Below are 15,142 nucleotides of genomic sequence, written 5' to 3'. Positions count from 1 at the left end.
TCAAAAAAGATAAAATTTAACAAATAAAAATGGCGCTGGTTTATGAAAATAAAAAGCTCCATTCATTATCGGGCGCTGCACGGCTCATTTATAAAGTTTCTCTAGTCAAGTGAGCGCAGGGGTTTATGCAAGCTCTGTATGTGTGTGTGTGTGTAATGTCATACAGTTGAGATTTATATTAGATGGGTTATTTCATTATCACTGTTTGTCTGTACGGGTTTGTGATAGCAACCTGTTAAGACGTTGGATACGATGTCGAAATCTGACAGAGTTTTTGGGTTTTCTTTCAAGACTATGTTTTTGTAATTACAACTCAAACAATGCTTGGTACGTGGTTTATGACTGTTTACACCGATTACTTTTATTCGAAGAATCCCTGAAGAAAGGACTGTATAAATAAAAACAAACTTCAGACGAAAATAACAAGACGCCAAAAATAACAATCGTTTAATGTTAAAATAACTCGATGCTAAGGTAGTTACTCAGCAGTCCTCGTATAAATCGGAAACGTAATTACAAGCAATCTTTAACAATTCGATTAAAAGTTTATTTCACAACTGCGAAATAATAATTGTTCTCTCGGCAAATTAATTAAAATTTTATAGCTGTGTTCAAATTCAATTTATTTGATTTAAACATCGTTTACGTTTTCATTTACAGTAAGTATAGTTTAATGGAATAAATAATTATCTCTCGTATTATTGTTGAATTATGTTGCCCTGATGTTAATACTTAATTACAATTTTGTTTAAAAAAATACCTATGTTTTGTTTAAAGGAGAATGCCCGTTTTGTTAGGAGATTTGGGCCCCCAGAAAAAAATTGCGTGCCATGGTGGTTTTAACTTTATTTTGAAGAACGACAATTACCTTTTCAGACCCTGAAAACAATTTATAATTTTTCACCCTAGTATCCGAGAATTATTGAATTTTTTCTGATGAAGAAATTGAGGTTATTAGACAATATTTTTTCAAAAACAATTTGCGTTAAAACAATAAAATATTTTTAGTATTAATATTGATTCCCAAATGAAATAAAAACATCAGATATCATCTTTTCTTGCTAAATAATATGTTAAACTGTTTATCTTGCAGTCAGCGGAAGTAGGTTTTGCTGGCACCAGTAGAAATAAATATACTTAGGGCTAAATTGGTTGGAGGAGCATGTGGCTACGTTACAACAACCACAAGGAGATATCTTAAGTTAAGCTACTTGGTCAGATTGCACTTGGGTGACCATCCATTACAAACTTCAGCTGGGTGGCTGCTAGTACTTACATTTAAACTGCTGATTCTGGGTGCATTATTTATACTTGTTATGAGTAGCTAGAATCCAGCAAGTGTGACAACCACTTACCAAGAGGTAACATGTTATAACCCAGTGTATCGGGTGTGGAGGTCAGATGGGCAATCACTCTTTGAGCAATACTGTATTCAGCGGCATCGGTTAGACTAAAAGCCGACCCCAAGATTGTTGGCAAACTGGTAGGTACCTAGTATATACGAGTATGTATGACATATATGACAGCATCTCCTGCAAGCGACATCGTAAAATCGCTGTGCCATCTATGATTAGCTGTAGTTTATTTTAGAAAGGGCTTAATTATAAAGGAGTTTAAAATATAGTAAATGCTATACAGATGTTTAATAAGAAAAAACACAACCAATTAAAATAATAGACATTTATTCTTCAAGGAATATGTTGTCTAGAAATTGTGCTGGAGCGCTTATATCATTAAAGCGGTGGCAGTGGTGGTGGTACAGGAATCATCATATCTGTAATTATGTTTCCATCCATGATACCAGTCTCCGGTGCAGACTCCACAGTGTGTTGGCTACTGCCAGCAACGGGTTGCCTCCGGACTTGTCTTGATGCAGCCGCCCAACAAGGAACACAAACTCGTTCCAAATGCAACACCTAATAAAAAAATATTATATTTAGATACTTGATATTCATTAATATTTAATTAGTTCAACACACATACATATGCATTCATACATTAAGTTTAAATAAATAAGAATAAACACTTACGTGATGTGCTGGTGTCCATCTTAGTATAACATTCCTTTGAGGAACTATCTTGACTGACTCTATGAGTTCTGCGACTTGCTATTGACAAGCCACATGCGTAGCATATGTTTAGGTGTCCACGAGCAGGGGATACAAGTGACAGATTTGAGTTAGATGCTGTCTGGTTTTGTAATAATACAAAACATTTCACACACAGGATATCATCAGAAGATATCTGGAAAAAATGACAAAATAAAATGTAAGGTAGTTTAGACAGTTTAGAGACGTGTGAAATCCACAAACATAATAAAACAAACTTACCAATGTAGGTGTTACCCAGGATCTTAGAAGGATAAGCATTGGTTCATCTATTTCTTCAATTTAACGTCTACGCAGATTAGGCGCTATACGTAAAGAGCAATTAACACACCGGCGAGACAAAGAGTAGTTTACTCGACTTCTACCAGGTGCAGACATTTTCCGGTAAAACAACAATATCACTAAAAACAAGAGTCCAATGCTCACGAGTCAATGTGCTCACTTATCATTAAGAAAAGAGTCCAATATCTAAAAAAAAAACCACTGGAGGCACGAAAACGATCAGCTCGACAGTTTTTACGCAAATTGTAACGATCAGAAGCAAATACGGAGGAATAAATTCAACTCTACGCATAACATAACAACCGGCACGAAAACAATTTGAATGACGTATTGATTTGACAGATAGACTCGCGTTCCGAGTAGATGTTACCATGTTAAATATTTTGTTAATCGATTTCCTAAATCGATTTGTTATAAATAATATCATTTACTAATTATTGTGTTATTGTTGTATTCCATGTATGGTGTTAGGTGTAACCGTTTTATAGATATAGTTTAGTGGTGACTTTTGTTAGTGTTGATATTTTATTGTTTGTTCAACAGTTATAAACAGCTTTTCTTTCTTCTTTTCTTGTTTACTATTTACGAGTGCATACTTAATATATATACTTGTACATTTTGATATAAGAGAAAAATGCTATATATTACATCGATATTTTCAATCGATCACCTCGTTCATTTAAATGAGATAGTCTGTCGTCTACCTGGCAACATTCAGGTTAAGTTTTAATGGCGGAACTAGCTTAGATTCAATAAAATAAATATTAATTATGTTTTTCAATGCTAGGGTACAAGAAATTCTGAAAAAAAATAGTAAGTTTTATAAAATTAGGACTTGATTTTTAATAATAAAATATTCTTGACACTCTATCACAAATAAGGGGCCCAACGGGTGGCAATGTCCTTTACAATCTAAAACTGCATAACCATACAACAACATACTAACTGCATAAATCACTTTAATACAAAAAATAATAAATAAATTCTATCTATATCACAAAGCCTATATTTTTCAAAATTGGTTAATCCTACAATAAAGTACGTACTTCTCGCTAATAAAGCAATAAACCTGTGATAAAGCAAAGAAGTACCTTCTCGTATGACTACTCTTAAACCGAGACGTAAATAAACGCGCACAACACTAGCACTTTACCGTGACAAATACGGAGCTTGCGCCAATCCCGCCCGATAATAAACTTAGCCCGTATTTTTATGAAGGCCCCGCAGTCCCGGGACGAGAGCACCGGGATCCCGGGACTCTAATGCCGACTATTTGCGCAACACTTACGTTTCACGAATGACGTTTATTTAATTTTAAGATGGTTCTTACGAAACTATTTAAAATATGTTATAGGTTGTTTTATATCGTGTAAAAATCTCCAACAGTTACTGTTATTAATAGCTTAGAAATATAAAATTAGGCACCTAATATTTTAATTACTAAAAATCTCAGATTTATTTATTTTAGTACAAGTAAAAGTCTTAAAATTAAAATTTATAACCTACTCTACAAAGCTGACGAAGTGTGCTAATTAATATTTTTCAAGATAATTAATTTGAGAAAAGATCGAAGAATTAATTTATTTTTGTGTTTTTAAGACAGCTGATCAAAGGTTCGTATGAAATGAATATTTGTATATTGTGAGTAAATGTAAGATATAATGAAGTTAGACAGCGGTTTGTAGCGTGTAACCGCCGCGTGCTGATTTATGTAATACACGAACAACATTATATTAAGTTCAGCACTTTATGAGCACTGACTTTAATGATAACGTATGGATCAAGTAATTGTATTATCAGCTGTAGAAGACTTGTATTATAGGCCTATGTTTTACGCACAATAAATTATTTCAACTTTCTGCAGATTAAGCTTGTAGATAATATTATGGAGCCCTGCGATAAGTTCGTTAAATAAAATTACACCGTACATCAATATTATATGTAGTTACATAAAAGGTGTCACAAAAGAGTTATCTAATAGTTACTCCTTCCTATCGAGAAATTAGCATATTGGTAAACATAGGCAAACACAAACAACACCTCCTTTTTCGGTAAGTTGGTTAAACATAGCCCTACGCTTTAAAACATACTAAGACTGCAGGTCGTCTATCAGTATTACGGGCGCCGCCAGGGCATCTCATTAGTATTCATCTGTTGAGACTTAGTCCAGCACTTACCCGCACAAAAATATAATTACACCAAGCTTACTACTATTCATTATAAGAGGTTTTGTTGGAAAATACCACAGCTATTTATAGTAACAACGTGGGACGAAATTAATAGTGTTTTATAATAGATCTTTACTTTGTACTTGACTAGACTAAGTACTAGAGGGGCTAAATATTCCAACTTCAAGCTATACTACTAATTATAAATACTATAACCTATAAATTTTGAAATTCTGTCTCAATGGTAGGAAAAGGTCTCATTTCATACTGAAAATTGTGAAGTATAAATAAATTCCACGACCAAAAACGTACCTAACTCATTATTGGTTTACTCCTGAGCGTAATCTATATTAATATTAGAAAGAGGAAAACTTTGTTTGTTTGGTTGTAATGGATAAACTCAAAAACTACTGGACCGATTTTAAATATTCTATCACCATTAGAAAGCTATATTATTTGCGAGTAACATAGGCTATAATATGTTATCCCGGTGCGGGCAGTTGCTCCCACGGGACGCGGGTGAAACCGCGGGAAAACGGCTAGTATATACATAAGTACAATCAACAATGTTTACCAATGATTAGCGAATTTCGGAACTTCCCTCACCCTCAAAACATTACAAAAATATTCCTAATTTTAAAGAGTACACAGAAGAAAATAGCTTTTGAGAAAATCAAACAGAAAACGGAGCTGACCCTTTTAGAAACGAGGCTCTTAAGGGTATTACCTATTTTACTTAAACCGTTTAGAAAAGAAAGAGCAACTCTTTTGGTAAAACGTGTTCGGATTGGGCCGGATCCCGCCGGTTTGCGCCGGTTCGCGCCGGTGCTCGCCGGTAATCCGCGGTTAATATTCGGCGCTCGTCGGGATAAACACTCGTTATAATCTATTCATTAGCGCAGAGCGATTACACGGACTTCAATAACAGACTAGAAGCGACCAGCCCTGGTCGGTTATTGGTTCGTTTAACACGGTACAGTACCATTGTGGAAGTGATTTTGTACGATGTTAGTGAACGTAGAAATGGATATGTTTCGGAATTGCTGTTCCTACTCTCTATATGATACTACATAATATAATTGTTCTACATACGCAGTGTAGTTAAATGTCTTGAGTTCAATGCGCTTATTTTTATTCCCCAAAGAGCTTAACAGAAAATAAAATAAAATGCCATTTTTTATGATAATATTTAATTCCATCTAATAAAGTTAAAGAAAGGACATTCATTCAGACTGGCAACAGCCCAACTTAGACTCTCAAGAGAAATTAAAGTAATCACCAGTTTTGGCAAACAATACACCATGCTGCTGCAATTCTTTAGTTTCTATATTTTAGAACAAAATAACAATGACTGTGCAGTAGCCATTCAGATGTTAATGAGAAACTCAAACCACTTAGGTCTTTATTCTAGAACGATGTTCGATACGGAGTTCAAGTGTCGGAATACATTAATGTAATTGTTTCGAATCCGTTCTTATTAACATTTCTCCGTATAGAATCCAATACGTCCATACTCGCGTTATCATTTTTAAGAGAAAGTAGATTCAATCAGCTTAAAATGGTTAAAGTATATAGCCAATGTTTTTAGCACTTTTAAAAGGTAGAAGCACTAAAAATTGCTCAAAATAAAAACCTGCACATAAAAGAATGGGGAACCTTTTTTCAAGACCTAAATCCTAATTGTCCACCATCTTGTAAGCCATTGAACCCCTTAGATGTTCGAGAGGTGGCGTGGTCCCTCCCATTATCCACTCCATACTCCAGTACTTCAGAGTAACTTGCGAGGATACCTTAAAAGCTTCTCAAATTGTTGAGACGTCCGGCAAGCGGTGTAGGGCCTGATGCAATTACACCCATCCAGGATGATATTAATTTTGTTGACGTATTCGCTAATCTTCGCCAACTTTATGTTAATTCTGTTTGTGGAAAGGATGGATGGTGACTTGAGAAGAACTTCTATAACTTTGGGGTTAAGTGAAAAGTCAAAGATAGTTTAAAAAATTCAATAGTTTTGCTCAAAACTCTGAATAACTAACTAGAAACAATGACTGTACAAGTTTTTGAATACAAATCAGCATTGTAAAGTTTCTCCACTTTTGACGTATCATTGTAAGGTCATTATCTTGTTTGTGACATCTCAGAAGTCTGTTTTCATCTCCAATAGCAAAACTTAAAATGTTTATTGTTTCATAAAACGCTACTAGCAACTTTCAAGAATAACAGACATTCTTATATTTCCTTATAACGTTGAAAACACCCCCTTTAAGGGGAACCGGGAAGTTTCTTCCAAACACCATGATACCGTCAAATGTCGCTTGAGATATGTATAAGTTTGTGAAGTGCCGTTAGAGTGGGGGGGGAGGCTCGTGAACTGAATGCTAATATTACTTCAATTACAGACGGCTTTAATTGGACGCTTCGGTTCAGATTAATCCCTAAACTGGATCTAGACGGAAATGCCAAATAGAGATAGAAACACTAGGAAGTATAGTTTGCAAAATATAATGGTCCCGTTAACTTTTCCTGAAGTCATAAAAATATGATTTCTTATTTTGCTGTTTTGCCAAATTAATCTAAACACGATACGAAAAAATATCAAGTCCCTAAACTACACTTATTTTATCATACTTTTAGGATAAAATTTAGAGTGGACCTTCGAGTCTTCTCCCAGTAGATACATCGACCTTAGACTGAAGTTAGCAGCACATTAATGTGATATTCAAGTTATTATGTTAATGAGTCCATGTTCGAGTGATATGTGTGCCCCTCGACCTCTGTTACGAGGGTCATAAGGTTCAAATTACGATGGCTACTCCGAGATCATCATTAACAAGTTTCGCCTTATATTAATAAGAGGAACTCTGGCGAGTTGACCACAGTCTACTGCTGTTTAGAAGTTGAAATTTTGACTGTTTCTATGGATACAGACATTATTGTTTTATAGCTAAGTATAATTATTGAGACACTGTTGTAATATTTTCTCAGCAGTACTCGTATTCTGCGGCGACCGACAAATACAATTAAAAAAAGAACAGAATGATTCGTATTTGGTTCTCTTGTGTTTCTTTATTGGACAGCATGGTCAGAATTAATTATTGATTTTCAAATCCATTAGACGGTCCATTACGAACCTAGAAAATACATAAATCCTTTTGTACCTTAAAAACGCTGATGCATAATTCTAGGAGCTCATAATCCCGTAGGATGATATGTCGTAACGTTACTAAATGGACACATACGAGGGCCTGCCTCAATAAAACCTCCATATTTATGGTGTCTGCCCGTAATGGACCTTCTTTTGTTTCCCTTCCATTCATTAACTTTAGTTTGTGGACCCTTAGGCCCACGTGGCTCAGGTTACTTCGATAATTTAATAAATTGCCCTTTTTATTTGGTTCAATTTGTTGCTTGTTTGGCCGGTTCTGAAGTCTGGGAGGTAAGGAGGTTGCTGATTACCAGCCTCTACTAGTTATTCTAGACCTCATTTGAACCTGATATATGGACGAGTTTTACATAATATTTATTTGGCTCGTCAAGTCTTCTCATCCAGTATTTTTTTTTTTTACTATAAAGATTTCAAGAGCACCAATTTTGATGCAAAGCAAAGTTATTAGCAGATTCTAATAGCAAAGTTATTAGCAGCAAAAAGGGGTGTGGTGATACTGTATGACGTAAATGCAAGAAATAGCATATTGCACGAGTTACTGAGTCATCTGCGATAACATTAATTTCTCTCGGGAGTGCTTTGTTCTCGTGATTATCATAATGTTATGGTTGACCCGCCGATAATAATACTATCTCGCGGTTCTAAAGCTTTGGTTAATACTCGCTGTTTGAACCTAATAGAACTTCGTTAGTTTCAATATTTTTAAGTTTTTGTTACGTTTGGGGAATTAAACAATTATTGAATGAGTTTGTTGATTGTCTTGGTACTGCAGGTATTTAATAACAGTTAGTATGTTTGAGTCAGTGAGGCAGAAATAACAGAAACTTTATTTTTCTTATTGTTGTAGATATTATGTAAGTACAAAACAATGATTTTATTGTTGGTACTAAATACGCAGCTAGAATTATTGATATTTAGTACGCAATGTCTATTAAATTATTCAGTTGAACACGAGGCATAGGCTGTAGTGCTAAGAGCCGTCTAAACATAAGTCTTCGCTAAACATCGCGCTATTGTGAAGCACTCGTGAGATCAGTCTTAAGAAATAAAAGCACTCAGCCGAGTCTTACAAATGAGAATACGATTTTAGAAGTAAGAGAGTACAGAGTAAAAGGGGTTTATTTAAATAAACTTTTTATACCTAATAAATAAGTACCTATTTTTTATTAATCTACTAGCGTGTCGAGACTTTTACCGACATTAAATATTAATTTGTAATGGTCTTAAAACAAAAACAAAACGTATGAAACGATTGAGCCGTGTTATCGTAGAAGCAAAACATATACAGCCTTACTTATAAAATAATAAGTTATACTTAAGAGTTGTTTAAGAAAAAATCTTACTTATAAACGTGGCTGAAATAAATCATTTTCTTAGCAATGTCTTAAATGAGCTGTCAAATTAAGTAGCCTCACACCCTTGTTTAACCCGCTAATTATCAAAATGGCTGGATTCTTACCAGCTGATTTTTCATTTCCGGTTTATTGACAGCTCAACTTTTTAATTTTATATTTTACGGATGCCATTGTTGCCATTACACAACGTTTTGATGACAAATATTTTTTTAAGCTACCAACATTCCGGTAGTGTTGAGAAATTAGTATGTTTTTATGTCATTATCTGTTCATTACTTAAGACATGCTTAAGCAACGTTTATAGGTCAAAATAATTTAATCACTACTTAAGGCTTTAAGTAGTAATTACTTAAAACAATGCTTAGAAGATGATTTGTTGATTTTTATAAGTAAGGCTGTTAAACGTTAGCATATATTATTATTTTCAATAAGTCTCGATAAACTTGTGTTTCTTATAAGTGAGGATAATGTTTTTATAGTAATTAATTTTATTATGGAAACATTCTCATTAAGGTAGTACTCCTGTAGTGTGCAGCTCGCCTAACCCTATATTTGTAACTGCACACACTAGATTATTACATTATTACACGGATTGTTGACTTGAACAGTTCTCTTTTATTTTGCCTACATCACTCCAATACATGGCGACCCTTAGCCAGCAGTTAAAATTTTGCAACATGTGTAAAATACGAAAGTAGCTGAATAAATATGAAGAAATACAATTACGAAGAATAGAAGTTTGTGGCGACGAGAAATAAGAAAGGCAAGATTTTCAAACTACAGAAGATTTTCAAGCTACAGAAGATTTTCAAGCTACAGAAGACTTTCGACTACAGAAAAAAAAACTCTCACAGAAGATTTGGACGAAGCGATGAAAACAATACAAGAAGACAGAAAAGGATGTAGCTGCCGGGAGCCGGGAGAATGCTCAAGCCTTATGATGAGAGGATATGCAGGGCGCCGGGAGATAAATTGTACGGGTCCAGTGAGGAGCAGCTGGGAGTCAGTTCGAGTCCAATGCTGAGGAGTTTATTCACCCGCGCTACGTGAGACGTCATGACCTGCATATACGTTGACAGTAAATACGTGCCTACTGCAATGTAAGTTTTTCTCCACTTTTGTATTTTTTTTTTGCGTTATTTGTTATAAAGCGCTGTTTTAAAATGTTATTATTAAGGTCATGCATAAGTACTTTATATTCAGTTTGAGGAAATTATGTCACAACAATTGCGAGATTTACATGCTAAGTTAAAATATTTAAGAGAATATGTAATAAAACTTGGTCCAAATGGACGTACAGGAAATTTAGGTTTTAAGAAACTAGAAGATGCTGAAAAAGAATATAGTAAATTGGAGTGTATTTTGACTCAACTGAATCAAGAAGTTAAAGATCAGAAGCTAGATAAAGAATCTTGTGACATTTGCCAAATATTGATTGATGAGATACGACATAATTTTACGAAAATAAAGAGCTTATTTTCTTTGAGAGATAGTAGTAGTCAAACTAACGATAGAGATTTGATAGAATATTCTATCTGTGTTACAAAAATGTCAGAGTCATTTGATATTAAAACTGCAATTTCCCTGTTGCCGGTAATGAATGGCCAGGAGCAGGTGACAAACCAACTTATCGATGGTATTCTTCTTTATAGTTCGCTCATCAATGACGACAGTAGAAGTAAATTAATAGACTTCGTATTAAAAACACGTCTCTCTCCTAGTGCAAAACTGCGCCTTAAAACTACGTATGCTGACATTGAAAGTTTGGTAGGAGATATTCGCTTTTATTTGTTACCGAAAAAATCGGCGGTAGCATTACAAACCCAATTATTTAGAGCTACTCAAGGTCGCAGGACTATAGAAAAATTTGGGTCTGAGATCGAGGAGTTGTTCGTAAATTTGACGATTGCTCAGGCTAACGAGAAGCGCGATGCATATGAGGTATTGCGTCCTCTCAATGAAAGGACTGCAATTAAAAGGTTTAGCGATGGTTTGACCGACAAACGGCTCAGCACTATCATTGCCTCGCGACAGTTTGCGTCCTTATCTGAAGCTATTACAGCTGCGGTAGACGAGCAGTCTATGTCTCTCCACCCACAAGAGCAGGTTATGCAATTTAGAGCCAACCACAATGTTAAACGCGGAAACAGCAGAGGATTCCGAGGCCGAGGAGATAGGCATTTTTATAACACCAAGAATAATTATAATCGTAATTATAATTGTTATGAAAATAGCACAGGTCAAGGAACTTCACATAGCGTAAATCGCGGCAAACACTCAGGCGGTCAGCGCCAGCGTCAGCATTTTCGCGGCCGTCCGATGCGTTATCAGCGTGTTCAGCATAACACGCAAGAGTCCAATGGCCAAGACAACTTGCGCAATGATGTCGCAAATAATAATGACAATTTAGAGTTTTTTCGTACCTAAACAGTGTACTCATTCTATTTTTAGTTATAACAATTTTTGTGTAGTTAATTGTCAACTTAACGATAGTAATATTGATCTTAGTTTGTTAATCGATAGTGGGGCTAGCTTATGTGTACTGAAGTATGAATGGTTGTCGCGACATAGGCAGTTATTGAATTTGGTAGAACAGGATAAGATAGTTATAAAAGGAATTAGTGGTAATTTAGAGTCTATGGGATATATTTATTTAAATATTACAATTAACAATGTGAATTTTAATCATAAATTTCACATTTTTGAACATTTATCTTGCGCCGCAGAGGGGATACTCGGTCAGGATTTTTTCGAACAATATAACGCAGTATTAAATTACAAAGATGGTACACTGACTTTAGAATCCCAAAACGAGTCTGTTAGTGTTAATGTTAACAAAAATACGTTTATAATTCCACCCCGTTGCGAAGTCATCAAACACATCCCGACGTCACAAAATTGTGATTGCGTCATTTTGTCAAGAGAAGTTCATAAAGGAGTGTACACAGCGGGAGTAATATCGAAGCCACATAATGGATTTATTCCTGTTAGGATATTAAATACAACAGATAGTTCAGTTAGTATAAACACTTCAGAATTAACTGATAGTTGTCTAGATAACTTTTATGTTTGTAAGTTTGATGACGATTGTTTATCTGTTGATAGAGTTAGAACTTTGCTCGCTACTTTGCAACTACATGCATATCTGAATAAAGAAGAGCAAATAAGCATTGAGAAAATATGTGCCAAGTATGCAGATGTTTTCACTTACCAGGAGATACGCTCACAACAACTAATTTAATAGAGCATTCAATCCAACTAAAGGAAGACGCGTCTCCATCATATGTCAAGCCTTATCGATTGCCAAAAGAGTTGAAAGGCGAGGTACAAAAACAAATAGATGAAATGATTAAAAATGATATCATAGAAGAATCTATTTCAGAGTGGTCAAGTCCTATTTTATTAGTACCTAAAAGACAGATAGGTCAGGAGAAAGGAAATGGAGACTTGTAGTAGATTATCGCCAACTCAATAATAGGATAAAAGATGATAAGTTTCCGTTACCTAACATCACTGAGATCCTAGATTCGCTATCAAACAACATTTATTTTTCAAAATTAGATCTCAGTCAAGGATATTATCAGCTGTCATTAGATGAAAAATCTAGAAAATATACTGCATTCACAACAGATAGGCAGTATCAAATGAAACGATGTCCAATGGGATTAAAGACATCTCCAAGTGCCTTTGCACGTCTTATGACTATAGCGATGTCAGGGTTAAATTACAAATCATGTTTCCTTTACCAAGACGATTGTATTGTTGTAGGTAACTGTCTTGAAACGCATAACAAGAACCTCATAAAAATTTTGGAATGTTTACGAAAAGTAAATTTGAAGTTAAATCCATTAAAATGTGAATTTTTGCGTAAGGAGATAGTTTATTTAGGTCACAAAATCACTTCAGAAGGTATATTTCCCGAACCATCAAAAGTATCATGCCTGCAAAAATACCCTGTCCCACAGAATGTAGACGAAGTCAAGAGGTTTGTTGCGTTCGCTAACTATTATAGGCGTTTTATTCCAAATTTTGCGGAAATAGCCTATCCTTTGAATGCGTTATGTAAGAAAAACGTACCGTTTGTGTGGAGTGATGAATGCGAGAGAGCATTTAATAAGTTAAAAGATATACTCATTAGTCCGACTGTACTTGACTATCCAGACTTTAGTGACAAAAATAATTTTACGTTACAAACTGACGCATCAAAACTTGGATTAGGCGCCGTACTGTCTAATAGTAATGGCAAGGTAGTTGCATATGCCAGCCGTAACTTGAAACCAGCTGAGACGCGATACCCTGTGATTGAGTTAGAATTACTTGCTATTGTTTGGGCTGTTCGACATTTTAGACCTTATTTATATGGGAAAAAGTTTTATATAAAAACTGACCACAAGCCATTGATTTACTTATTTAATATGACCGATCCTTCAAGCCGTTTAACTAAGTTTAGATTATATCTTGAGGAGTACGATTTTGAAATCAGTTATGTCCCAGGACGGCACAACGCAGCTGCAGATGCATTGAGCCGGATACCTATTACATCCAACAGTTTAAAGGAAATGCAACAGCATGTAGTATCGGTCATAACAAGAGCACAGGCTCGTAGGTTACGTACTGACTGTGTTAACAATGACATGACTACGGAGGTATCCTCTACTTCAAGGCCTGATCAACCTAAAGTAGTGGAAATCCTCAAACGACCTATTGACAGCATTGAATTGATTCTATTTTGTAATCAAAATACACTTAAACAGATAGAAAAATTAAAACATTTTAATAGTGATAATGGTAACTGCAAATTCGTGCCTGAAAAGTCAGCAATTTTTATTATTTCTCAATCGTTGTCTACCGTAAGTGTGTTAACGAGAGAATTACAACGTCTTTGCAAGCAAATCAAAATAAACGAACTCGTAATAATTAAAAATAAGCAATATGAACGATTTGTAAACAATTTTATAAAGGAAATGAGTCATTTGGATGGTTTCCCCAAGTTACTTGTTATTAAAGATGTGACAAGAATTACTGACAAAGATACAAAGACTGTGATCTTAAATGACTTCCATCTGTTACCCACCAGTGGCCACGCGGGGGTAAACAGAATGTTAAATAATATTAGGAAGTATTATTATTGGCCAGGAATGACTAATGACGTATCAGAATATGTAAAGAAATGTAAAAATTGTCAGATTCAAAAGCATTCCAATCGACATACGAAAGAGCCAATGATTATCACATCCACGGCATCCACTGCTTTTGAGAGAGTTAGTTTAGATTTAATGGGTCCATTAGATGTAGACAATTTTAATTATAAATATATTTTGACATTACAATGTGATCTGACTAAATATGTTGAAGCTTACCCTTTAGAAAAGAAGGATACAGTTTCAGTAGCACGATCATTTGTAAATAATTTTATTCTTAGATATGGTATCCCTACAGAAATAATAACAGACCAGGGAACAGAATTTATGTCATCAGTATTTACTGAAATTTGCAATTTATTGCATATAACAAAACTGCATTCAACAGCTTACCATCATGAGACTCTTGGAGGTTTGGAAAATACTCATAAGGTTTTAGGAGCTTATCTAAGGATTCAGTGTGATAATAATAAAACAGATTGGAGCGGTTGGCTTCCATTCTGGTGCTTTTCATTTAATACTACAGTCCACTCTGAGACAAAATACACTCCATTTGAATTAGTATTTGGTAAACATTGTAATCTACCATCTAACATAGAACAAAATTCATATGTTGATCCTTTATATAATCCTGATTCTTATCCTTTAGAACTAAAGTATAGACTTCAAAGAGCACAAGCTGAAGCAAGAAACAACTTGTTATTTAATAAAAAAATAAGAAAAATGAATTTTGATAAAACTATTAATTCAGTAATATATAAGAAAGGAGATTTAGTATTAATTAAAAATCAAGTAGGAGATAAGTTAGATAAGATTTATTTAGGACCATACAAAGTCATAGAGGATGTTTCACCAAATGTTAAAATTTTAAGGGATAATAAAGCATATATAATTCATAAAAATAATACAAAAAAGTTTGTAA

At 34.6% G+C, this 15,142-nt stretch overlaps 2 protein-coding genes and 1 long non-coding RNA gene across 3 annotated transcripts in view; 2 read left to right on the top strand and 1 right to left on the bottom strand.

Annotated features, from left to right (window-relative positions):
• The window catches only part of LOC110379328 (uncharacterized), a 158,283-nt gene that overhangs the window by 56,689 nt on the left and 86,452 nt on the right, over positions 1–15,142 (top strand). The gene's annotated exons all lie outside the window — the stretch shown is intronic.
• LOC135118826 (uncharacterized) lies at positions 1,666–3,185 on the bottom strand. Its single transcript, XR_010277808.1, has 3 exons — positions 2,331–3,185; positions 2,031–2,244; positions 1,666–1,916 (listed from the first exon to the last, which is right to left on the bottom strand). It is a non-coding gene; the product is annotated as an uncharacterized LOC135118826 (long non-coding RNA).
• LOC126055967 (uncharacterized) lies at positions 9,603–11,719 on the top strand. The gene has a single exon (XM_049846946.2). The coding sequence runs from the start codon at positions 10,295–10,297 to the stop codon at positions 11,504–11,506; it is 1,212 nt and encodes a 403-aa protein (XP_049702903.2). The 5' UTR covers positions 9,603–10,294; the 3' UTR covers positions 11,507–11,719.

This window comes from Helicoverpa armigera, chromosome 26 (assembly GCF_030705265.1).
Source record: "Helicoverpa armigera isolate CAAS_96S chromosome 26, ASM3070526v1, whole genome shotgun sequence".
NCBI classification, from domain to species: Eukaryota; Metazoa; Arthropoda; class Insecta; order Lepidoptera; family Noctuidae; genus Helicoverpa; species Helicoverpa armigera.
This window is presented reverse-complemented; position numbering and strand designations above follow the sequence as displayed.

Bases quoted from the DNA above. Each gene is read 5' to 3' on its own strand.
- LOC126055967 (XM_049846946.2), top strand. From the start codon at position 10,295: ATGTCACAACAATTGCGAGATTTACATGCTAAGTTAAAATATTTAAGA.